The 27,064-nt window shown below is 39.4% G+C and overlaps 1 protein-coding gene across 26 annotated transcripts in view; it reads left to right on the forward strand.

The window, feature by feature from the left end:
- SORBS2 (sorbin and SH3 domain containing 2) overlaps window positions 1-27,064 on the forward strand; it is a 344,555-nt gene that overhangs the window by 284,166 nt on the left and 33,325 nt on the right. For 17 of the 26 annotated variants that reach the window (XM_044225573.1, XM_044225576.1, XM_044225572.1 and 14 more), the window contains 8 exons: window positions 2,448-2,634; window positions 4,577-4,691; window positions 11,846-12,004; window positions 12,754-12,837; window positions 14,574-14,630; window positions 19,342-19,391; window positions 21,265-21,449; window positions 23,772-25,343. In XM_044225573.1, coding sequence (XP_044081508.1) covers window positions 2,448-2,634; window positions 4,577-4,691; window positions 11,846-12,004; window positions 12,754-12,837; window positions 14,574-14,630; window positions 19,342-19,391; window positions 21,265-21,449; window positions 23,772-25,343 — 2,409 coding nt within the window. The remainder of the gene's footprint in view (window positions 1-2,447; window positions 2,635-4,576; window positions 4,692-11,845; window positions 12,005-12,753; window positions 12,838-14,573; window positions 14,631-19,341; window positions 19,392-21,264; window positions 21,450-23,771; window positions 25,344-27,064) is intronic. The other 9 variants (XM_044225594.1, XM_044225597.1, XM_044225591.1 and 6 more) reach the window with 6 other exon arrangements.

The following is a 27,064-nucleotide window of genomic DNA, read 5'->3' on the forward strand; positions in this document are numbered from 1 at the left end:
GTGAAGGACCCCTCCAGAATATTTCCCTTTCTCCTAAATGTCACATTAGGGGACCCCATGGAGGGCCTCCTGTTGCCATTCACTCCCAGGCTGGAGACTGTTGCAGAGCCTGGTTTTCCTTTCCTGACATGGGGCTGCTCCCCTCTCCCTCAACGGCAGCAACCTTGCCTCCCTTAGGGGTCCCCTTGTCAGCTGCAGAACTGCACAGGACTCTCCCCTCCTTGATGCCTGAAGGCCAGCGCTCAAGCCCCTTAACTGTTAGGGATTCTGCTGACTAGTCTCCAAGGACAAACAGAGAAGAAAAACCGGGCAGAACAAGGTTAGCAAACTGCAAGACCTCTCAGGTTTGGGTCCACCCTCTTCCAGATGACAGGAGGAAGCCCAGGAAAATGCTTCCCTCAACTTTTATTCCTAGCCACGGTTTCTCCGGACTCACCTCCTGGGTTTAGTTTGTTAAAAACAAAACCAAACAAACATTCGGCCAAGTAAATTTTAGATATTAGTAGCTTTATTCAACGATTCACGAATCTGGCAGCATCCAATCTAGCAGATAGAAAGGAGCTCTGGGGAGCTGTTCAAAAAGAAAGACTTTTATAGGGCAGAAGGGAGCCAAACAAGGAAGCTATACTAGGCCAAAAACCAAAACAACAACAACAAAAAAGTGGGAAGGTGATTGCAAGATTAGTTTTCCTTTTGGGCACGGCAGGTGAGCTCCCTGGTGCTGGTCAGGCAATTCCTGATCATCTGGTTTAAGATTCCATTTCTAGCAAAGCCAAAACTGTAATTAAGTGTCCATTGGGTGACGTGGGGCTCAGCCTACAGAAGTGACTCCATTTGGGCCCTGTTTTATTTCTCACAAGCTGTAAAGTTGAAGTCTGATTGTAGAATCTGGGCCAAACAGTAAGTGCAGACATTATCTTTTCTTCCTTCCTTCCTTTCTCTCTCTCTTTTTAAAGATTTATTTATTTATTTGAGGGGGGGCACCAGCTAGAGGAGGGGCAAAGGGAGAGGGAGAGAGAGAAGCCTCAAGCAGACTCCCTGCTGAGCAGGGAGCCCAATGGAGGGTTCCATCCCATGACCCTGAGATCATGACCTGAGCCAAAACCAAGAGCTGCACACTCAACCACAGGAGCCACCCAGGCATCCAAGACATTGTCTTCTCATTTGTCACTGCAGTGTGGATGGCCCCTCAGGAGAAGTCGATGAATGAAAATTGACCTGACTCAAAAGATTCAGGTGGCAGGAAATTCAGAATTTTTATATTGATTTTTACTACTGAAATTCTGTATCCTTTAGTAATTAGTAAATTGAACAGTAGTTACATATAACCTCGCAGAGCGCTTAGAGATGGTTTTGCTGTTTCTTTGGTAGACAAAACAATTGGAACGAGCCTCTTCGCTCTCTATAAACCCTGCGTCCCACTGTGCTCTATCTCGTCCTTCCTGCCTATTTTTGTGTTTTTTTTTCCCCCTAAGCCATCTCTGCTGCCCCCTCCCCCCACGCACCCACCAAACCAATCCTCCCTGGCTCACTCCAGTGCCATGGGTTCCATAATATCTTCTCTGACCAATCCACCATCTTTTAAAATCTTCTAATTTTTAATATGTATTTTCCTCATTTGCCCTTTATCATGTTCCCAATTATTTTCTTTCTCTTTCTTTCTTTCTTTCTTCCTTCCTTCCTTCCTTCCTTCCTCAGAGGGAGAGACAGAGAGAGCACAGCAGGGGGAGCGACAGGCACAGGGAGAAGTAGGCTCCCTGCTGAGCAAGAAGCCTGATGCGGGACTCGATCCCAGGACCTTAGGATCATGACCTGAGCTGAAGGCAGATGCTTAAGCGGCTGAGCCACCCAGGCATCCCCCAATTATTTTCAATCACAGTTCTATCCGTGCCCCATTTCCCCAGATCCAGTACAAGCTTAAAGGGGATTTTTGTGTCCTTAAGCCTTGCTTAAGGCTTATACACAGCACACGTACAACTTGCTCAATATTTTGTTCAATTACAATTAACATGTCAAAGATCACATGTAAGTCAGAACTTTTAAAGTAATAGAAGATATTTGGAAATGGTTCTGGGAACTATTTTGTCAACTTAACTATGTTTTTAGTTTATATTACCCAGGAGAAAATTTGCCTTTGAGCACCTGTAAGTTGATTCCTAATACCAGTCTGAATTATTACTAATTTCAAAATGATTGTTGAAGATTCATCGTAATCAGTCATTGTGTACAGAATATATCAATACAAATTAATATATTAATCATGCTTAATAAATTAATAATATTCATAAATCGATTAAGAAGTACTCCCCAATGCATGCATCATGGATGTGCTTACTGATAACAATGTTGGTAAGATCACCAGATATTTTGTGGGGTGTAAGTAATTTAATGTGCTTTTAAAATGTTATCTGCTTCTTTTTGTTTTGTCATGTTGTGTTTCACGATAGGCCTGTACAACTCACCCTACAGCGCTCAGTCACACCCTGCGGCAAAGACCCAGACCTACAGACCCCTCTCCAAAAGTCACTCCGACAATGGCACTGATGTCTTTAAGGATGCCTCCTCCCCTGTCCCTCCCCCACATGTTCCTCCTCCTCCTCCACTTCGGCCAAGAGATCGATCTTCAACAGAAAAGTAAGACATTTCCCCCCGAAGTAGCTTATCCTCAGTTTAGTATAAAAGTAAGACCATCTGGCAGGAGACTCTAGCAGGAGACTTGGTGCTTAGGTTACGGAGATGCTAGGCACAGAACCTCCGAGAGCGCATGCGCCCTGTTGAACTCCTCTGGTGCGACTGTAGCAAACAGAATCTTGATTCATAATCTCATAATCGCCTAGGTTTGAAGTAACATGAGCACAGTCTTTTTGATCAATAAATGTATATAAGAAGACGAATAAGTAGAATTAATTGACACCTACTTCCTTTGACATTGCATGTCAGAGACTTTGGGGTTAATTTTCATTTTCCTCAGATTTGAAATGTTAGGTCTATTAATGATTTACAGTTTCCCCTCTGGTACACAACAGTCTCTTTTTGAAACCAGGCAAGGTTAGTCATAAATAATATATAAGGCAGTAGTTAGTGTCTATTTGTGACTCATTTCTACCAGTTTTTCAAGATGATACTAATTTTCATTGCTCCACTAAATTTTTTATAGGAACTATTCACACAAAAATAAAAATTTATAAACACACTTTCACTGTATAATTTTTATTAAGATGATGACTAATCTACTTATAGGTAATCTTTGTTGAGAGCTCACTATACTAAGTACTTTCCCTCTATTATGTCATTTAATTCTGAGAACGACCCAATATGTTCTATTTTAAACCCATTTTAGAGAGAAGAAACTGTGGTTTAGGAATTAAAGTAAATTTCTCAGCTCCCACAGCTCATATGTCCAAGCCAGGATTCAAACTCAGCTCTTTCTAAAGCCCATGCGATTCTGGCAATTAAGGACAATTTAAGAATCATTCAACATTAATACTAATTATTAAGCATCCACCCATCCTATTCATCCCATAAATATTATATTCATCCCCCGTACCATTAAGAGTAACTGATGAGTATAGAGGATGCGAGATACCATGAAACAGACACACATCACGTGTGAAGAGGTCCTCACTTTAATCTCCTCATGATAAACTGTATGTTTATAAGTGTGACGCCCTAAATTTGAGAAATAATTGTCTAGACAAAAAACGGCATCCCTGCTATTAAAAAAGAACCCAAATTAACTCAATTTAAATGTATTATTTGTCCTATGCTTAGTAGAAATAAATTTCTCATTAAGAAATATGATAATCGCTTAAGATTTTCTAGCTGGCTTCCGTATACGTTGTTTTAATAGAAGCCTTCTTTCGTCCCGGCTACCTAGAAAAGCTTTACTTTCAAAGTTCTTTGTTGACCTCCTTTTGAAGGATATTAGTTCAGGAAAAAGAGCTGCTTCCAAGGTCTCTTATGCAAGAGGGTGGCTGTCTGACTCCGGTTTTTCAAGGGTAACACCAAAGGAGGCTCTCCGCGGCCACACAGCTTGCTTCTGTGGACGGCAGCCCAAGTGACACTTTTGTACTTTTCCCAAACTGTGACGCCACTTGCAGGATAAATAAGATCAAGCATGGCGTGTACATTACTCCTTGTCACTTTGGATCAAGGATGCCAGGTCACAGCGCGGTGAGCTAAACTCACATAACTCAATGGACCATAACCGTCATTTACTCTGACATGAATATACACAGCTGTGATTTGTACACCATCCCCAGGGTTTCCAAGGAGAGCACTGGCTGCGTGCATTTCTGTATACCCCTGTGTGAGTTACTGAGCCAGCAGGATCGTGCATTAAAAAATATATAGAGAGAGAGAGGAAAATATAATATGAAATAAAAGAATGGCTTTCCTTAAATCGTTTATATAATACAACATATACATGTAGTGTTTTTTGCAGATTAACTTTCTATACTGAGATACTTTTTAAAAACCTATGCTAAGATTCACTTTGTAAACAGATAGCAAGTGGTTTTCTAGTACTGCTTGAAGCATACAGAATTATTTTTATGTAATTGTTGTTTATTTCTAGGCATGACTGGGATCCTCCAGATAGAAAAGTGGACACAAGAAAATTTCGTTCTGAGCCAAGGAGTATTTTTGAATATGAACCCGGGAAGTCATCCATTCTCCAGCATGAAAGACCAGTAAGCACTTGCACTAAACAGAATGCTGGCTGTCTAGGTTTCTGGGTTCCCAAGCAGACTTGAAGTTTGTATCATTTAGCAATGTTTGTCGCAAAAGTAATTTATGGTTTTGGCAGTGTTTAGAAATCAAGTTTATTTTGTATCATGATTCGTGCCTCTTGTCTGAGACTTAGAGATACGCTCTCTAATATATTATCCCTACCAACCAAACAGGGGACCCATTTTCATGGAACTATAGCTGTGCCTCATCACAGCCCTGAGTTTAATTTTTTTAAAATTCATAAATGCAATACTTAATTGCTAGTCTACATTGCTAATGAGAAAAATCATTCATTAGTCTCTCTGATACAAATGGGCCCACAAAGTCCCATCCCTTCCACATCGGTTGCTTAATGTTTCTTTGAATTAAGGGGAAATTTCCCAAATGCCTTTCTTTTAAAAAAACAAGTTGTTTTAATTGATTCTTATTAAATCTCTCTCAGGTTACCAAGCCTCAAGCTTCCTGATTGTCCATCTAATGGATCAAGATTCTATTTAACTTGGCAGAGGTTTTTCCTAGTTATTTCATCCATGCAAACAAAAAGATACATTAACTTGAAAATAGCCACTTGGTTCTTCCAAGTGCAATATAACAAATAGGGTTATTCTTTGGCCCTCTTGGTTTTTATTTTCCCAGTTCCCCTTTCTGAGTCCTCTGCTTTCCCTCCTCGACCGTGCCCTCTGGATCTCTTTGAAACTATAATTCCTTTGCATCTCTATCAAAACCTGCATCTAGAGGTCCATCTATAATTTACACTTCTCATTGTCTTAAAAGAATTTTGGGTGCTGTCAGTGAAGAGGAAAAAGTTTTCTTTGTTCACTCCTTTAAGAGTATCCAAGAAAGCACATTATTACATATAATGCAAGCCCAGCCCTGAAATTTGATTGGAAACCTTTGCCTTACCACACCCAACATGAGCGCCCTTGATTTCGTTTTTGAAACCCTGTATTTATGGTTATGTTCTTGAGAAATATGTTCAAAAACCTTATAATCACACAATTCAAACATAACGTTTATGTAAGCTTTCTTTGCCTTTCTTCAAATAACTCTTATCTTTTAGAGTAACAGAACTTCACCAGAATAACTGAAAGAGAAAAACAAACAAACAAAAAAAGGAACATCACTAGTTTGAAGGCTTAGTGCAAACTTTGAATTCGTTTACCAGCTTGTATGATTGCATATCATCCTTTGAAATTTCTAGTCTGAGAATTGAGTGAACCATGACGTTACCATTGCAAAAAACTGAAAGTAGCAAATAATTCTGCAACATAATGAGCTTAAGATTTAAATGTAAATAATTAAATGATCATTGATGATCTTCCTGACAATTTATAAGAACGCTGTGATTGTACTGAATGCTTTAGTAGCTGTGGTCTCGGGAAACAGGATGGGTTTTAGAAGCTCCCTCACCAGGATATTTCCATTATTGAGTCATTCAGTAACATTTACTGAGCACCAACTATGTGCCTGATGTCGTATTCGGTGCTGGGACACAGTAGTGACCAAGACACAGTCTCCACCCTGAGGAACTCTGACTCTTTCATTCAATGAGTATGCGAAGCTAGACTTGTATTCTAAGAAGGAGAGAAAGCTGTGGGAGCATGGCATTGCTGGAGATTTGGGTGTGGACAGGGCTCTGCAGCCACAGGCAAAAGGAAGTGAAAGGAACCACGAAACCTGGAAAGAAATGAGAATGGGTGTCATATGGAGAAACGGAAAGAACCAACATTTTTATTCCTCCTGAGCAATTTTGCAGGGGGCCAGCGCTATGCAAAAGGATTTGGGCTGGTCATCTATGTCATTTTGGCCTGGCCTTTTTTTATTCTAGGAACAGGCTGTCCTCTTTTTTTCTTGTCACCCTGGATTCATTCTCATTGCCTCCCTAAAGCAGAAAAAAAAAAAAAAAAGAAAAAGAAAAAGACAAAAGTCTAACTGCACAGTGATATCGCAGACTGCTGTGGTTTCCTTAGGATCCGGGAGCATCTTTAACCCACGAGGTGTAGGAGATGAAGAGCAGATTTGCTAAATGATCGTGGTATAGTAGCAAATGAACAAAACTTGAGGATTTCAACAGAATGCGCTCTCCTGTCTTTTCACTTCCCAGACGGTTTGTGAGCCTTCCTTTGCTCTTTTCCTATTTAGTTACAAAACTCTCGGTAATTTTCTGTTGCTCTTTTGAATTCCTAGATGACCCCATCATCTGCCCAGTCTCTCCAGGCGTCACCCTGGCCTCCCCGCGCTCTCTCAAAGTTCTCAAAGTCCTCCCCCGGCCCCTCCTCTCTGCTGGTCACAGTGTGTCCATTGCCGGCATGAGAGGGACAGCTACCCAGTTATGCTCCCTAATGCTCCTCAAGTGCCGTGAGAGCAAAACCCAAATTTCTTCATGTAATTTCCAAAAAACCTTGTGGTCTGGCCCCCGCTGACCTCTCCGGCCTCTTGTCTCTTCCTGCTCTTCCTGCCAACTCGCCGTAAGCCAGCTAGACAGACAGCCTTCAATGCCTGCCTTCTGGACTTTTATACAGGCCCATTCCTCTGCCAGGAAAGTTCTCTCTCCGTCCCATCTCACCTGTGGCCTTGTCTCTTTTTCCCCAGGGCACCGTGGCTGACACCTGGGGACAGGGATGGGAAGTAAAACTCCCTTACTGTGTGCCTATAGCAATGGGCATTTCCTCCTGACACCCTGAATTCTAACGGCCCGTTGACTTGTCTGTGTCCCTCATTAGATGTTAAGCACCCTGAAGGCAGGGACCGACCGTGTCTGGTGCACGCATTGTATCCCCAGCACCCAGCACAATGCCTGGCACATGGTAGGTGTTCGGTGAATAGACATCGGACTAATAACTGAATGAATGAATATAGGTTTTACCCTTGTGGTTAGTGGGTAAAACCGGTGAGGGTTGATCCCTGTTCTGTGGCTCATCTATAAAGTCTATACTTTCCTAGCAACAAACGGCAACGTGGGTGTCCATCAAAGTACACAAAGGGGATGTGACACACAGCTATTAGTAACTGTGGTTCACTAATCCCCTGATTCCCTGAAATACACAGTGGGCAGAGGGGGCCAAACCGCTTGAATAAAAGTCCTCCCCCAGACTCTGGCCAAAGGGATGCCCTTCTTCCTTAGGAACCAATGGTATAAGTGTTTCTGGTTTTAGCAGGAAAGTAAAGGTCAGTGCAGTTTCTTGAAGGCTGTAGATGTTCATTTGACTGTAAGTTTGAAAACATTGATTAAAGGGGCCTAATCTTTGATCTACAAAAGTACTTCACAATTACCAGGAATTTATCTTTAATGGGCTTGAACAACATGTAGTCCTTGAAGCAATCACACAAACTCTCTGCTGAGATTATATTAATAGAAACTTTACATCCCATCTGGATTGGATATATTTATAGGTAAGCCAAAATTAAATTACATTAAATTAAATCAAATCAAATTAAGCACATATTCAGGATCGCTCTGCATGTGGTATAATGAAAACAATAGGAAGACATTACCTTTCTTGACAGTAACTAAGCCAGCACATAATGATAAAAGCAGAAAGAAATAATCACCGAAAACAGAGCTGAAATGCAATTTAAACCCGCAGTGAACTTACACTTCCTTATCAATGATGATCGTCAAAGCTTAACATATAAAAATTTGGGGAGTTTCATCTGATGGTTTGAATCCAGCTGACAATACATGTATCATTTACTGCGGAACCAGAATAAATATAAAACATAGTGGTGAATACCACTAAAGCTTTAAAATCTAATGAGCATAAATTTTTAAGAACTAAATTATGTGAACACTTCTTTTTGTTTGGAACCACATATAGAAATTACATGCCTACAATGAGAATATGGAGAAGAGTAGAATTTCTGAAACCTCAAAAGCAACTAAATGCTTTGAAATTGTAGAAAACATAAAAACTTTAAGAACGGCTCACCCTTGGTTGTCTTTAAAAAAGAATCCGTCCGATTTATAGTTTTAGATTTTCTTAAATGCTTTCTCTTGCACTGAAACACATTTGTTTTCAGCACAGATTTGCTAGGTTTTTCAAAGTAAGAAGAGAACAAAAAAGATCAGAAAAATGTGCAACAGTGTATCTGCTTTTTTTTGTTGTTTTTATGAGCAATTAGAGTAACACATGATCAGGCTTCCTAAGTTTCCCAGTGTTCACATTGGTATCAAACAACTCAAAGGAACTTTCAAGTTTTGCATGGAAAGTGTTGATTTAGTGGGATTCTGAGTGTGTTTATATGACTGTTGGTGGACCATGTATCTATCTACCACTGACTTTTGTGAGGTTTCTGTGTACCTTAGCAGGGATCTAGATTGCTACGTAATACATATCATTGTTGCATAACTAAGGCGATTCAATAGGTCAACCACAGTGAAAAGAAAATTCTAGTTCTGCCGCTTGCATCTCTCTACCCTAAAAGCTATGCGCAGATGTATGCCTCTCATTAAGTTCCAACATTATAGATAATTATCAATGATCATTGTTTGGGGCATTCTCTCTAATGGATGGATTCTAGATGACACTAGAATCTGAGACTCTACATTAAATTTTTAACCTAAAAAATCATAATTAAAAACTGTCATTCAAAGTTATGATGCAAGATGGTAGACAGTCTTCCTTTTCCACATTCTATCATAGAAATATACTTCTATACATCAGGATTTCGTATATCTGTTTGTTATGTATTTTCTTAAGGTGAAAGTCAAAATGAAGTTGTAACCACTGGTAAATATACTTATTTTTTTAGTAAATTTGCTGCCCTCTGCTGTTCAAAATATTTTTTAAACAAATTTGTATACTCTAAGAGAAATTTCTATCTCCCTTTAGCAAAACAAAATGCTAAATGTGAAACCAGAATCATAAAATCAAGAATTGGTAATATTATTAAGTTTATAATATTAAAAGCAAGGAGATTTGAAAGAATCAAAGATTCGTTTTCTTGTGGAAGAAGTACTAAGCCTCTATAGACAGAACAAAAACTACTAGAAAATTCTTTCCAATGTCAGGGTGCTTGGGTGGCTCAGTCCATTAAGTGGCTGCCTTTGGCTTGGTCACGTCCTCAGGGTCCTGGGATTGAGTCTAACTTCAGCAGTGAGTCTGCGCCCTCTGCCCCTCCTCCCAGCTTGTGTGTGCTTTCTGTAATAAGTAAACAAAAATCTTTGAAAAAAATGTAAAAAGAAAAAAAAAAGAAAATTCCCTCTAATGTCAATTACTCTAAAAATGCAGCTCCAGTAGAGCTACTCCATAAAATATTCATATTCTATAGCCATTATCTAAATGATAACAGGAGGAAAACTGCATTTTAGCTAAGATCAAGATCTCAATTAGTACCTTGCACTGTAGAATCAATTGTAAATTGAATCAGGTTTTCTGCAATATTTACCATAGTAATTACAGGATATTCTCCACAACATTATGATAGTAAAGCAAAGTAAGATTTCATTTTTTATTAACATATATTATTAATCCCAGGGGTACAGGTCTGTGAATTTCCAGGTTTACACACTTCATAGCACTCACCATAGCACATACCCTCCCCGATGTCCATAACCCCACCCCCCTCTCCCGTCCCCCCTCCCCCCAGCAACCCTCAGTTTGTTTTGTGAGATTAAGGGTCTCTGATGGTTTGTCTCCCTCCCAATCCCGTCCTGTTTCAGTTTTTCCTTCCCTACCCCACAAGCCCCCCGCATTGCCTCTCAAATTCTTCGTAGCAGGGAGATCATATGATAATTGTCTTTCTCTGACTGACTTATTTCGCTCAGCCTAATACCCTCTAGTTCCATCTACGTCGTTGCAAAAGGCAAGATTTCATTTCTTTTGATGGCTGCATAGTACTCCATTGTATATGCAAAATAAGATTTTAAAAGAAGGAAAAGAACAATCTCAATACCAGAATGCCATTGTGAGTTGTTTCTGTTGTTGCTGTTTTGTTTTTGTTGTTGTTGTTTTGTTTTTGGTAAATGTGTGTGTTTTCTTCCTGTGTTCATCCAAACACAGGCTTCACGGTATCATTGCAAATACTGTAGAAACACACGATCGAATTTGGCTTTTTTCACTCACCATTCCACATAAACAACCCCCAGAATTACTCAAGATCTTTATCACTATGATCATCACATATTTTGGATAACTTAGGCCCTTTCATTATTTTGTTATGAGGCCTCAAATTTTCCTATTGCTGTCTGTAGCTACCATGATAATCTCCTATTATAAAATATTGAAATAAAAAGCTCATCTCTAAAAATACTCTGGATATAATTGATTCTTGCACACAGACTCTATCCTATTAACAAAATGATTGGGAATTCAAAAAGACAATAAAACACTTGGACAAGCTAATGTCAAAATAATGAGTTTTGTTTGAATAGGGACTGCTATCTCAAAACCCTCGATAGTATGAAGATTATGTTTTCTGAGATATATATATATTTTTTTCCTGACTTAAAATATCACTGTCCAGCTACACCATGTTTAATTAGTGTCATGCAAATAATGGTTAAAGAAGTAATAACCCACATGTGGTACTTTAAGCATCTTCATTTAATATTAAGTCAATAGTATGAATCAGTCTGATCAGGCGTATGTTATGTAAAAGCATTCAGGATATTGTAGATAAAGTAAATGTTCCATGTCTGGATTTTCCACGACTAAAGCAATTGTATGTACTTCCTCAAGCTGTTTATATTAACACTCCTAGTTTTCACAATACTCAGAAACACCACCAGAGGGGAGCAAGTCAGCTATGAAAACTGGCTTCTTCCCTGAATCACAGTGTCAACCAAACCAGAGTGCCATTCTCCCCACACTTAGCCTGCTACAGTAGTGTGAAAACCCAACCAGCTCCAGATCCACTTCCCCAGCTGAAGGTAGACAGGAGAAGGAGATTCTTGGGGTGGTAGCTCATAAAATGTCATCATGCCTCACTTTCTAGGAGGCTCCTTGTCTTCACATCTTTTCAGGGGTCCAGACCATTCTCTAAGTTATCTGGGTCTCCCCAGGGACACCTTAACTTTCCCGAAACATTTCCTCCCGCTAACTGGTCTTCTCTTCATTCCATCGAGAAGCTCCATCTAACGAATCAGTGTTTCCTTCACCCCTCTCTCTTCCAGCCCCCTCTCCCAACAACTCTGACACCTGTTCCAAAAGAACCCAGCCGGAAGCCTCTTTCTGTTTCAAGAGACGGAGAAGTAACGGGTAGCCCCTCCCCTCCGCCCAGGACTGGCCTCCCCATACCAAGCCCGTGCACCCCGACTCTTTCCCCCACCTTGGTGAGCTCCTTCCTTCATTACCTTTTCTAATGCCCTTGCTTTAGAAAATCAGGGGTAGCCCTTGCTTTCCAGAGGCTAAGGGGACAATCAGGGGTAGCCCTTGCTTTCCAGAGGCTAAGGGGACAACCTGACCCTAGCTACTTACCACCACTCCACCTTGCTGCCCCTTACTTTCTCAACTAGACCCCAGGTTCTTCATGCCAGTCGACCCCTAACAGCCCCCCAGCACCTTTCGCTCCTCCCCCCACTTCTGTTCCCACCTTCTCCCTCCCCCTCTCCGCCACGCTCTCCACATACCTGCACCCAAGCCAGCTGTCTGCGGAACGCAGCCTTCCACGCTGGGATCAATGAGGGCAGGGGCGGTGGAGCGACTCGCCCAGATCAACTACTTGGTGACTAAGTTGAGTCTATTTTAACTTGGATCGGCTAACGTTAGCCTAGTTCTGGGATGCTATCCATGTTCCTTCTGGCCGTCACAGCGTTTTTCCTATGTCTGCAAATTCAAAAAAGACAGAGATGGACAGAGGAAGTGACTAGGGGCCTAGGTGATGCCATCGAAGCTCATCTTCATACCCTAATTTTACTCATTTTACTTTACATCCTTTGTTCTCTCCTGCTAAGATTTGTGGGATGAGACTGGGTGCATGTTTGCGTGCAAATGCGCGTGCGTGTTTTTCATACCACACGGCGTTTCCCTCACTCAGCTCAGTGTGCCTTTTCCTTCCCTTTTTCCTTCACATCTGCTCCAGACTGATCGCATAAATCCAGATGACATAGATTTAGAAAATGAGCCCTGGTATAAATTCTTTTCAGAACTGGAGTTTGGACGCCCGGTAAGTGAGGCTAGACTATTAATATAAGAAAATTAGGAGAATGTTGTTTGATTGATGAAAAATACCATTACCAGAAGAGATAGGTCTCATTTACAAAAGTCAAATGTATTCTGTTTAGACAAATTGGGTACGGCTGAGCCCTCATCCGCTTCTGTACCAAATGGTTAACCCTGCTCAGACCCTTCCTATGTGCTTTGTCTCTACCATGCCTCATGCATTAGGAAGATCATATCTAAACAAATTCATAATGCTGAGATAGTTTCTGTCCTAGAATATTCAGGCAATTGTTAGAGGTTTATAGAAGATTTATATTTGTTTAGAGTCCATTTTGGTCTAGTTCAATCAGAAGAAATATAGTGACATTTATGAAAATAATTACTATTATTATAGCTCCCATTTGCTGAAGAACTACCAAGCACTGGCGAGTGCTGGGTTCTGAGCTCATTACCTCAGTTCTCTGGAGGCTCTTCCAATAAGAAGAAACCAGAGACCAGAGAGGTCGAGTACTTTGCACAGGCTAGCAAGTGGTAGAGTCAGAAGTTAAACCCCAGGCTTATTGAACACACCAAAAATCTCTGGCCAATTCCTTCAGTACTATACTGTCAGTATAGAAATATCTCTATAAAATATCTCCTTTACTCTTAGGGATATAAGGAAAGAGAAAAATAAAGAAATCCTGTGAACCTTGATTTCTAGTTTCATGTTAGTGAAACATCTTGGCCCCAGACCCCCACCAAAGGTGGGCCTAACGAGAATTGCTTAGTGTACTTGGGGAAAAGAGTCAACTCCAGCCCTAAATGACAGTTTCCTTTATTAAAAGTTGCATTGGGGATCTCCATCTACCAATAGCTATACGTTTGATAGGTGTCATTTACGTATGTTTTTAAAGTCTTACTGATGTTCCTGAATTTTAAATTTTTAAAAAACAGGACAATTCCATTGCACAGAACTTTATTGAAGATCAGAGAGTGTGATCTTTCTTTTACCTTATCAGATACTGATTTATATACTCAAAAACTGACCATATATATATATTATATTGGTTACTGAGTAGTTATAGTTGTCATCCATTAAAATGCAAAGGACACTTGGTTAGGTTTCTTATCTTATTGAACTGGATCAAAAGTGACTGTAAATGAATATAAACCAAAGAATTTTTCCTAGACTTTTTATACCTAATAGGAAAAGCGTTTTCTCTCATTTTCCCCCTTATTTCTACAAGTATTCATATAAATGCATTTTATTTTAGAGGAAAAAAATCCTCTAGCTTTATTTTGTATGTATTGATATTACTGATTACATGGTTTGTAGGGACTAGATGAATTTCTGTTCTGAGCCTAAACTATCAGCATTTTTCTATAATCATTTTCAGCCCCACATGGAAACTCACCAGCATGCTCTCTACCTGTGCCTTTAATGTCTCTTTAATGTAACTTGGCTTCCTTTGTGGCTAGAGACCACGAGTGCTCATGTTGATGTGACCAAATGAGTTTATAAATATACTAATCCCATCGCTAGTGATTTTGCCCAGTGCTTGAGCATATTTACGAACACTGCGCTCTTCCTCCTAGCCACCCCCGTTTGGCTCCATTCGTGCGCTCTTTATGTGTGTCTGACGCTGTCAGCACTCAGTTTCTAACTGTTGTCACCTTTTCCACATGTCCATTCCTTGCTGCCATTGACTCTCCTCCATTCCATCTCTACACCTTCTGCTTATGTGGTGCATCTACACCCAGCCCCCTAAAAAGGCTCTGGACTATGTTCGAGATCATTCTTCTGGTGTTTCCAATGAGGTAAAAACAAATTATTCTTTTTCAGATGTCTCTCTTAGGAGCTGATACTGTGATTCTGAACCGTCCATGTTGTAACAACTCACCACAGTGTCTAAGCTGTTTTGGAAAAATCTATCTTTGCATCATTGTGTCGTATCCAGCATCATTGCTTAGACATTGATCATTCCAAAGCTGTGGTTGGCTCTTTCTGAAACGTAGGTGAAGAATCATTCCAGCCGTCAATTTCCGTGAAACTATTCAACACAGTCCTGGTGTCCAGGAGTGTGACAGTTAAAAAAAATCAGAAGTGCACGCTTAGTGCTTGTATCAAGCATCTGTTTTGATTAGACGGTCAAAGACTACACAGAGCCATTTTGCTATCACGCTTGGAGGTGCAGAATGACAGTTAGGCTCTTAATTACATGTTTATGGCCCACATATTCTTAAAATTTATGTAAGTCTTTCATTTTCCTAAGTACAATTTGTGGATTTTAGCACCAGCTAGGATCAAGAATAGAGTTGACAAACAACTGGGATGTATGTCCCGATTTCCCAGTTCCACATCCTTGACAGGCATTACTAATCCTTCTCAATGCTACCATCCAGGCAGCCACTGTAATGGGTTATAACTGGCAGATGAGATGAAATGTGCTTGCTGTCTCTGTTTTAGAATCCTCACGGCAATTCGCTAGGTAAAAAAAAAACATATGCCAGGCAGTGCTACATTTTATTTGATTGCGTCAAAGAGAGTCTGAAAAAGGAAGAAAAACTCCAGAGTCAAAGCTTTGTATCCTGATTTCTGCAAAGAAAAAAATGAAATGATTTTGGAAGGCAGATTTAAGACTTACTGGTTGACCTAAGCAAAAGTGACAATTTTGCTAAACATCAGCCTCTCTGTGGTAACTCTTAGAAGCAGCTAGAATGGGAGCAGAGTATATAAACTGGTTTTACACAGTGGTTTCTTTGTGGTCCTCAGTATATACGAAAACACTTAATAACTTATCATCATCAAAAAGTCTTAACTGGATTAAATATGTGCAACTAGAAAATAAAAGTAGGAAGACACTGATGCCTCAGAGAGTACTTCGGACACGTAGTGGTTATGGGCACAGTCTCAGCAGGAAATCTCCACCCCCCGAAGCTTCAATCTGCGATTCTGAACTAGGCATCAGAGCACATGCTCAGACAGAAGTAATCAAAATATTTACATATTCAATAAAAAGCAAAATAGAATACTCAAGAACATTCTAGACTGCAGTCATTCCTAAAGGCTTATAACCTAAAGACCATCAAATATAACAAGCAATTCTGTTTTGTATGTTATGTTACCTTCACAACTGAGGAAAGGCATTTCACTACAAAGGGAGTGAGAATTTACTTTGGAATTCAGTCTGGTCAGGTGTTTTTCTGATATGTTGGTCAGATAGTTCTAGGATGTTTTTAAGGTGGATCATTGAGAATGGGCTGAAAATTTTGAGATTACCAAGTCCGACTCACTCATTTTTAAGTCAAAAAAAGTAGAGCCCAACTATTTTTTAAAATTATGTCCAAGATCACAAGGTCAGATGACAGCAAGTTAAAAATAAAACACAAATCTCATAGCCTTCACTTCCATGCCATTCCCTTTCTACCACACTTCTTAGCACGTCCAAGAGATGTATGTAGAACTCAAAACTTTAAGAAACAAGTTATTTACTTAATACTATTCCGTGTTAACTATTTTTGTGAAAGAAGTTCCCATAATTAACATTACATGATAACTCTTGGGCTAAAGATAGCAGAAACTTAACTGCATTCTACATGTGATGGTACTGGCAAAAAAAAGTCACATAAAAAAGCACTTTGCTGGTGGTTAAACTAATTTGCCATTATGTCTTTGGAACTGAGAAGGCCTATTGTATGATTCTGTAGTATATTAATTTCCCATTATGGTGTTTCAGTGTATACAAAAATATTCTGATAAGGTACTGGATTCTATCTTCAATATCCTTATGTAAAACATTTCTGGTAAAATCTATAATTGATTACCTTACATTACCTTAACTACCATTTACTAAGTGCCTAGCATATGCCATGAATAACATACTTTCTAACCCATAAAACTGAGAAGTGGCATTAAGGGAGAACAATTAAGGATTTTTAAGTAAAGTTCAATCATACGATCACTTAGCAGAGTGAGTCAGTGTCCATACTGTATTAAAATGAACTTCATTTAGGTATGTTAAAATATGGTAATATATAAACTCAGTAGATCACAATAGGTAAAAGAGGTTACCTCTTTTCTGGAGACGATTTCCATTTCAGAATGAATATCATTCATATAATTATCATTAAGTTTCTCTCTTAGCCATCTATCTAGACATTTTACTATTTCCTTATAATTTTTTAAAGATTTAATTTATTTATTTGACACAGAGAGAGAGATCACAAGCAGGCAGAGAGGCAGGCAGAGAAAGAGGGGGAAGCAGTCTCCCTGCCGAGCAGAAAGCCTGATGTGGGGCTTGATCCCAGGACTCTGGGATCATGACCTGAGCCGAAGGCAGAGGCTTAACCCACTGAGCCACCCAGGCACCCCTCCTTATAATTTTATATTGAACTTTTTCCTTTGACCTTACATAAAAATCACAAAATTGGTTTCAGTTTATTTTGGATTGTGGAAACCAGCACAAGGAGACATAATTGTAGTTTGTTTGCCTAAATCTAAAACACCATTGATTTATCAACGAGAGCCATCACTGCCTAGGCTGTGTTTTATCCCACATTACGATTTTGTTCAGGCTCATTCCAAGCTGGCCATTCAAAGTCACTGACCACTCTGGGGTGATTACGGACGTTCTGCAATCGACACTTCTTTGACAACCAGCTACGGTTTGTCATTGGGTTGTCCACGAAGGTCATGATCCACACAAGCCGCAAGGCTCTGAGGCTGTTTGGTGTTGCTCTTCTACAAATGTATAGAATTAATATTTCTACACCAGAATATAATATGTTTACTTGTTTGCTTTCCTTCTTATTTAGTATTCATTTTTTTCACCTTTCCGGGGTCCAATCCAGAGTTCAGCAAGCTAAGTCATCATGTACATTCATCAGATTAGTGGACCAAATTTTTTTCTTCTAATTTTATATTAGTTGAGAACCTAGGAATCTAAATGTTTTCTAAGAATTACAAATATTAAAATATGCTTTTTCTGTCTAGAAGGAAGGGAGGATGATCTCTAGCAGAAAGGTGCTTTTGTTTGCTTCTGGGCAAGGTTCCATTCTCACTCAGTAAGATGGAATTAAATGAAAATATTAATTAACAGAACCAATTTTAGAGTTACACAGAAGAGAGCTTGTCAGACTGATTTACATAAAGAATCTACATAAAGAATGTTAATATTCTAATTGGTTAATTGGTGCTCATTTATAAGTAGAAAATAAAGTTATGGAAATCGTTTTTAAAGTGTGGTTTAATTTCCACCAAGTGGGTTTGTAATACTCTGGTAAAATATTTCTATGTGATGGGAACTTTAGATAAAATCTGTCAAATCTTGCTCTTTTGGGCTGACATTTTCAAACTTCCATAGGGAAGCACATTTTCAAGCTAGAATTTCAGTTCTTCATCAAACCAAAGTTTGGGATAAATAATTGACCATCAAATATGCCCCAAAGCAAGACAATATATATATAATATATATAATATCGTAATATTATTAATATATAATAATATTATATATATATAATATCACACATATATACTTGTATATACATTTCCCTGTATACTCTAGACATCACCCCACAACTACTTTCGCTCATCTTGCATTGTCATTTCAAATACTCAAGAGCTCAATACAGATAGATCTCTCTTGTCTTAGATATTTCAATGTTTATTCTGGTAGATGGTCGTGTGGAGTGAAAAAGTCCTATCTAATATTTCTGCCTAATATCTATTTCACTGTACTGTTCAGTGCAGTACAATTGAGTATGAAGATGGTGTGTACAATAAGCATTTGGAATTATGTATCAATTTGTATTTTCTATTTTTCTTTATTCCTACAGCCATGGACAGCTGAGAGTTGATGTTCTCATGAAAATTTTAAAAATCTACTTCTTTTTTTAAAAAAGGTTACATTTTGGTTTATTAATCATTTATTTTAAATCGACTCTGAACTTAGCTATTTTGAAAGATGCCACTCTGCCCCTGATTTAAATACCAGGCAGTTTAGTTTAATTTCAAACCAAATTCTGTGGTATCATTAAGATGCCATGCCTGTGTTGAGGAAAGATGTCTCAAGTTCTGCTTAAATGTTATATTCAAAAGAGAATACCAGGCAACACACGGAAAAATTATGAAGACGGTTTATGTTGTATAAGGGCTGGATGATGATTACAAGTATTTTTTTAAACATCAAACCATTCCTTGATGCAGAAAATTTCTATTTACAGTCTATTTCCTATATGAAGAAGTGCTTAATGACTTTTCTTTTCTCCCCCAGGCAATGTTTGGGCTGTGGATAATTTGAGTTAGGCAGAAAAATACGGCGTGGTATATCAAAAGAGAAAGTAGATAGAAAGAAAGTAGAAATCAGGTTACATGTTTTCTCTTTGAAAGACATTTTATGATCAAGATAAATGGGATTTTTCATTTCAGCTTGTATAATACTCTTTTTTAGGATACCTAGTTTAATGTCCAAGGACAAATGAAATTTTGCCCTGGTAAAATTTTCATGGAACTATTTTTCTATCTTAACAGGCCTCCCTGTATCAAACCTCTATAGACAGAAGCCTGGAAAGACCTACTAGGTAAGAACGTCATTGCAGCATGCGATCGGAATATTATATACCAGTGATCTCTCTTTTAATAGGAATGCTACTCAGCAAAATAATAATGAGGGTTATGTTATCACTCATTATTATTTGGAGCACCATACTTTATGAAGTTGTTTCCTTTTGTTTTTACATCATTTTATATGATCATATTCAAAAGCTTATAAAAATTACATGAAATAATTCTGGATTTCTTTACTGAGAAATTCTTCCCTTCCATGTCTCCTCTAAGCTCAGTGTTCTTTTCTTTGAATGGGAATTATAAAATCTAATTTTCAATATTATTAGGTGACGCTTATGATCGTATATTTGAAAAATGTATAAATTACTAGAAAATTTCTAAATTATGTTCTACATATTACATGCTCACGACATAAATCAGAAACATTGTTATTACAATAAATGGAGTCTTATTATATACTAGACATTCTAAGTACATAAACATATTCCATCCTTAAGATACCACGATGAGCTAAGTGCTATCCTCCCCACTTTATCTCTGAATAAACTAAAATTAGGCCTTATAACTTAAGTTCACACCATTGGCAAGGAGCAGAGACAAACTAGAATTGAACCAGAATAATCTGGAACCACTAGTCCTAACTGTTCTAGAAGTCTGCCAAGATAAGTTCTGATGGTTGGCTTTAAATATCACACTTACTTCATAGCACTGCAGAAATTCATACACAGTTCAATAGCAATGGTGATTAATACAAACTCTCAGCCACATTGTACCATCAACAACAAGCTGTAGGGAAACCGTGAAGTAAGAGAAATTTGTCTCACCAGATGTCTTCCTTTTCAGAGTCTTTTCCTCCCTTGTGGTATGTTATGGGAACTCCTTCTTTAGAGAGAAAAGATAAGTGGCACAAATCACAACACTGAATTGTCAGTCACAACATATTGCACTAAACAGAGTTTTTTAAATTTCAAAACATGATTTATATTCCAAGAAGCAAGGCAGAGGATCATAGGGAAAGAGAGGAAAAAACGAAACAAGAGGAAACCACAGACGCAGACAAACCATAAGAGACTCTTCATCTCAGGAAACAAACTGAGGGTTGCTGGAGTGGAGGGGTCGGGGGGGATGGGGTGACTGGATGATGGACTCTGTTTCATATTGTATAAGACTGATGAATCACAGACCTGTACTCCTGAAACAAATCATACCTTATGTATTAATAATAAAAAAATGCAAAAAAAATTAAACATACTTAAGGTCAGTACTTTCAAAGAATTAAAAATAAAATAAAAATAAAACGTGATTATAAACACATAGCCACACACACCCCAAAAAAACCAGCACATGGGTGTTTATAACAGCTTTATTCATAACTGCCAAAACTTGACACGTCCAGTAGGTGAGTTGAGATAGAAATTTGTGCGTCCATATGAAGGAACAGTTTTCAGCAATAAAGAGAAATCTTAAAATCAGGAACTTCGGTGGGAAACAGCCTTAACATAAACTACGGACTTTAATGACATTTAGTAATAATGAGTCAGGATGGTTCATCAGCTGTCACAAACACATCACACACAGGAACAGACAATGTCTCGAAGGGAGAAAGTGTGTGCGCGAGGAATGGGCGCTTAGGAGAACTCTCTAGTTTCCAATCGATTTTTCTGTAAACCTAACACTTCTCTAAAAAAAAAAAAATAGTCTATGAATATTTTTAAAGAGAGGATTATAAAGAAATAGTGTTTAGTCGCAAGGAATGCATTCTTAAAACTGCTGTTGGGGGTAAGTGGGGAAGAGACGTTGTGTCGCTAACGCTTCCCATCAGTCCTTCTGAGTCACAGGGGAACCTCCTCCAACACCAGCCTAAACCAAGCCGATTCCTTCTTTTAGTTCTGCGAGCATGGCCAGTGACTTTAGGAAAAGGAGGAAGAGCGAACCTGCGGTGGGGCCACCCAGGGGCTTGGATCCAAGTGCGAGCAGGACCAGCCCAGGGCGAGCGGACCTCCCGGGACCAGGCGGCCCCGTGACAAAGTCTTTCATCAGTTCTTCTCCTCCTTCCCCCTCAAGAGCAAAAGGTGAGTGACCACAGATTGACATGTAAGCAATTTACTAGCTTAACTTTAATCGAGGGTACCGTGTGAGGGCTGGTCCAAGATTACCATTCAGAGAGAGTTAACACTTAAATACAGCATCTTGAATACAATTTGGTTTCAAAACAGTAATTTATCTTTTTCACACAGACTAGGTCAAGTTGGTGGGCCGTTTGATGGCTCCATCTAGACTAAAGACGCTTTCTTCCTCCAAATAATCCATTTGTGAGTTTTTCTTGAACAAATTCGAAGGATCTAACTTACTGTCAGGCTATTAAAAGATTACATGTATAAATATTTGCATATTGTCAAAAGTGTTCTAGTGTTACTACAGCCAGCAAAGTTAATCACGTTTCTAGAATAGGAATTAGAAGCAGCAGCCAAGAACGTTGTTGCCTAAAACACTTTGATTTGGGTGTTGTTGTTGTTTCTTTATTTAGTTCTAGATAAAAATGTGTCTGATCAATTAAAGTTATTTCTTTAGTAATCTGTTTTATATTTTGGTGAACATTTATATAGATAGTAGAATATCTGTGTTCCGCATGGAACATTGTGTTTGGTTCAGAACATTCCACCAGTAAGACCTAACTGGTTTCAAGACATACTTAGAAAATTTGAGATAACACCAACTCATTTTTCCATATGGCCTGTCTCCTCTCTGGAAATTCGATGAGCCGTGTTGAGAGAGGGCGAGTCTCTCCTCCAGGTCTCTGAAAGACCGTTCAGTGCATTATGGCTGGGCTAACCAGAACATTCCCAAGATGGAGACTGAGGCTTGACCTGGCGTCCGCAAGTATCTGAGGCCATACCACATTTGGGGTCCCACAATCTCCCCCAGTCTCCTAGGCTTGAAACAAAATACCGAAGGAATTTGAAGTGTGTGACAAACTTGAGCTCTAACAGAGGTTTCCATAATACAGCACAGACTCAGCTACACTTATCAAATGGAAGCGCTTCAAGTGTTGCCATGTGGTGATTAAAGCTAAGCGGTAGCTGGTCTATGGGCAGAAGCCAGGCAGGTCTGGACGACTGGACTCTGGGTGGGTGGGAGGCACTAGCCATCTTCCCAGTAAAACCGTGCATGTTATCTGGAACGTTCAGAAGGAGTGAGCCTCTCTCATGATACCCTTCGTCAAATTCACTAAGATGCTTGGATCAGATTCTACTCATTTATGCAAATGAATGCCTACAGAAAATAAATAATTCATGAAATACCACTGATTCATTATACTTGGATAGCACCCAAAAGTTAAAAGGATTCTGATTAATTTAGGTAATTGTTTTTATCCCAGGGAGTGTTAAGTCAACTTCCTTTCCCAGATATTACATATCTACTCAATGTGCTAATCTGCTTTTGAAAAATGTGGGTAAGATTGTAAGGCAAGAATCAATACAGATATTTTCCTTCATGAGGTTCCCTTCTAAGAAGGAAATTTCCCATTAGATGTACTTTGGTCATTTGTTAGTGAACTCGGTACAGCAAAAGAGTCTTTCCAAACATCTTTTAAACTGAGGTCAGTTTTAGCTCTCTATTACCAAGTTGCAAATTATTTAAAAAAAAAAAACCCTCCCTGGAAAAAAGCAAGATGTGTTTACCTCTGAAGGAAGTTTTATATTATATCCCCCTACCTCATAAGAACCTGCCTCATAAGAGGTTAAAAGTGGAGCAATTAAAGAGGTAAATTCATTTATTTAAAGAGGTTCCACTTGTGTTTTTTTCTTTGGAAACATATTAGCAGCAACAGTGCACAACATCTTGGTTTTGCAAATTTAGAAAATTTGCATCACCCTTTTTGCATCTAATGCCCATGAAAAATTATTTGGTACAGTTATGGGACTGGTATTTAAAAGCAAATTTATAAATTACTCTTATTCTCTGTCATTATGAATCAAATGAGACTCAAACCTGACCCTATTAAGTTGATTAAATAGGTAGCACTTTTGGTCTTAATTGTTTAAACTTGAAATGACCACCTATAGATTAGCTTTCGAGGTTCACTGTGTTTGCCGGAAGATGTGTGAACACCATAAAAATAGGTAGATTTGCTACATTACCTTTTATACAGGGTTCTGTTGACTCTCATATCTGCAAAGCTACCTTCATTGAGAAAGTATTACCTTGCTTTAGAATCTGGCTTTTTTCTCTAGAGTTGAAGCTACATGTTTAACAGTCGGTGTCTAGATCAAGCCATGCTAACTTCTTTCTCTTTGCTGTGCTGTCTGTTGCTAAGTGACACGCTCTCCTCTTTGTGAACCTTTTAACTTCTCCAAATGTCTCTCTTCCACCACGCTGCCCTGGATTAAAAGGTGGGGATGATATATGTCCGTCCCTTTACAGTTACTCAGGGCTCAACGGCAACCCCTCCAATGAGTTAGATTACTGTAACGCTTACAGACAGCATTTGGATGTCCCTCGTGACTCACAGAGGGCCATTACTTTCAAGAACGGCTGGCAGATGGCCCGACAGAACGCAGAGGTCTGGAGCAGCACTGAGGAGACGGTGTCCCCCAAAATCAAATCCCGCAGCTGTGATGATCTCCTAAACGATGACTGCGATAGCTTCCCCGACCCCAAAACCAAGTCAGAGAGTATGGGTTCTCTGTTATGTGAAGAGGACTCCAAGGACAGCTGCCCTATAGCGTGGGCCTCCCCCTATATCCAGGAGGGTCGGAGTAACGGCAGGTCGAGGCTCCGGCACAGGTCAGCCCACAACGCCCCGGGGTTCCTCAAAATGTACAGGAAAATGCATCGCATTAACCGCAAGGATTTGATGGCGTCCGAGGTGATCTGCTCCGTCAAGTCGAGGATAATGCAGTACGAGAAGGAGCAGCAGCACAAGGCCTTGCTGCACGGATGGAGCCAGTCCTCCACCGAGGAGGTGCCCAGGGACATGGTCCCCACCCGCATTTCTGAATTCGAAAAGCTGATTCAAAAGTCCAAGTCCATGCCCAATTTAGGAGACGAAATGTTATCTCCCATCAGCCTAGAAGCTCAACAAAATGGTTTATGTCCCAAGAGGCGATTTTCCATTGAGTCTTTGCTGGAGGAAGAAGGTCAGAGCAGACACGCTTCGCATATGCAGCGGAGCTACGAGCCCCAAGCCCTGGTCCCGATTCATATCGAGGTCACCAGTGACGAGCAGCCCAGAGCGCACGTAGAGTTCTCCGATAGCGACCAGGACGGCGTCGTGTCTGACCACAGCGATTACATTCACGTCGAAGGATCATCCTTCTGCAGCGAGAGCGACTTCGATCACTTTTCTTTCACGTCCTCTGAAAGCTTCTACGGGTCCAGCCACCATCACCACCATCACCATCACCGACACCTGATCAGCTCCTGCAAAGGCAGATGCCCGGCCTCCTACACCCGGTTCACCACGATGCTGAAACACGAAAGAGCCAAACACGAGAACGCCGAAGAGCCCAGAAGACAAGAAATGGACCCTGGGCTCTCTAAGCTTGCGTTTCTGGTCAGTCCCGTGCCTTTCCGGAGGAAAAAAAATTCGACGCCCAAAAAACAGACTGAAAAGGCAAAATGTAAAGCTTCTGTATTTGAGGCTCTGGACTCCGCCCTTAAAGACATCTGTGACCAGATTAAAGCCGAAAAGAGAAGGGGAAGTCTGCCGGACAACAGTATCCTGCACCGTCTCATCAGTGAGCTTCTGCCGGATATCCCCGAGAGGAACTCGTCGCTTAGAGCTCTGAGAAGGAGCCCCATGCACCAGCCTTTCCACCCACTGCCTCAAGACGGTGCTATGCATCGTCCGTTGTACCAGAACGATCGTGGGAGAATGCCTCACAGTGCCTCTTTCCAAGACGCGGACACCACCACCGCCAACTACCCTCACCAAGACTATGACAGTGCACGGAGTCTCCAAGGTGGATGAGCTTTTCTTTCTTTTTCCTTGTGGTTCAGACATCCACCATCCAGCTCTCTCACACCTTCCATTCCTACATCTCATCATTCCTAAGCCGCGAGACCACCTGGCATCGTTATGTGTTTTTTGAAGCAATTGTTTGTTGTGCAAACGGGTCTTACTAGATCGTCTCATTTGCCCATGTGCTCTCCGGGCTCCATGTGTGGCTTAAAGTGATCGCTAATTCACAAAAATTTACTCATTCAAAATCAAAAGGGAAAACCATCTCGTAGCTTAATGTTAGGGCTGCAACCACTTACATCAAAACACCAAATTAAACTTATTTTACCAATTTAAGAGGGTTCCAAGACAGAGACCATGATAGAGTATCAGTATCCTTAAGAGACTGACAACTCTTTTTTTGTGGTGAAGTGAATCAAAACCAATAACTTAACAAATAACTTTTTCCTTGACTTTTACGTTAACTTTATCAAGTTATAGTCACTCAATAAATAATTTGCTTACATGCAATGTAAAGGTACTACATCAAAACACTCAAGAAGCAAAATTGAAGTATGTCATATAGTAATCGATAGTCAATGAGAGAAGAATGGGATTTGTTTAATGACTTTCTTCATTTAAAGGACATAATGGGATAAAATTTTTGTGAATGCATCTTTAAGCTATATATACAGAAATCTCGTCTCCATCACTCAGTGTATTTCATTTTCTCTGCCTTTCCATATCTTAATTTATTTGTTTTCTATGTCCTCTAAAAGAATCTTATATTGACATTTGAATTAGACATGTAGGTAAAAAGACACCCACAAGTCCATTGTCATAGATGGATTATCACCTTGAAGTGGCAACACAAGGACAAATAACAGTTCAAATGCAGAGGACTTTTTTGAGATTTTGGGGGGTGTTTTGACATTTTTGATACAATCTTTATACAATTCTTTTGGTTAATTCTTAAAGTACATCTGTTTACTATGTAAATTTTAAGAAGCTGGAAAGAATATTCCATGCTGAAATTTAGATTATCAATAGTCTTCTATGCATGGAACACTGCAAAGTGCTTTACAAACATTATCTAATTAACACTGGCTTGAACCTAGGTGATAGGTATCATTATAAGCATTGTTTTATAGTTCAGACCCAAGGAAGATAAGATTTGACCAAAGTCGTTTAGGGAGTAGGTAGGAGAAAAGAGATTCAAACTCCTAGTAATTCAGATTTTATAGTCTAGAATATAATCTCTATAGTTTAAAAAAATCAAATTTCATATTAATGTAGTATGTTAACTGCCATTGTGCACATTTGCTTATTTTATTAGTGTTTATCTTTGCTTTCATTTATACTATACAACATGCTTCAAAAATAATAAACTAGAATTCTTTAAATCAATGCCTACAGTTTGAAATTTTCACCTATTGAGATTGAGATGTCATAAAGTTTTTAATTAATTAGCTACCTTTTCCCAATATTGGACAATTCCAGTTATCCGGTTAGGTAGATGAATAATAATCATCCCTTCTAAATTTTATGCACAGGTAGAGTACATTATTGAAACATGATTTGAGGGATTTTCGAGAAGCATTTAATGAAATAAAATATTTACTTTCCAACTTTGTTTAGCCCAGTTGAAAAGAGTTTATATTCCAAGGATTAGCAAAAGTAATTTACAATTTAATGATCGGTATGAGAGCCCTATGATCGTAAAAGTATATGAATTAAAACGGA

Source organism: Neovison vison, chromosome 11, assembly GCF_020171115.1.
Source record: "Neovison vison isolate M4711 chromosome 11, ASM_NN_V1, whole genome shotgun sequence".
Taxonomy (NCBI): domain Eukaryota; kingdom Metazoa; phylum Chordata; class Mammalia; order Carnivora; family Mustelidae; genus Neogale; species Neogale vison.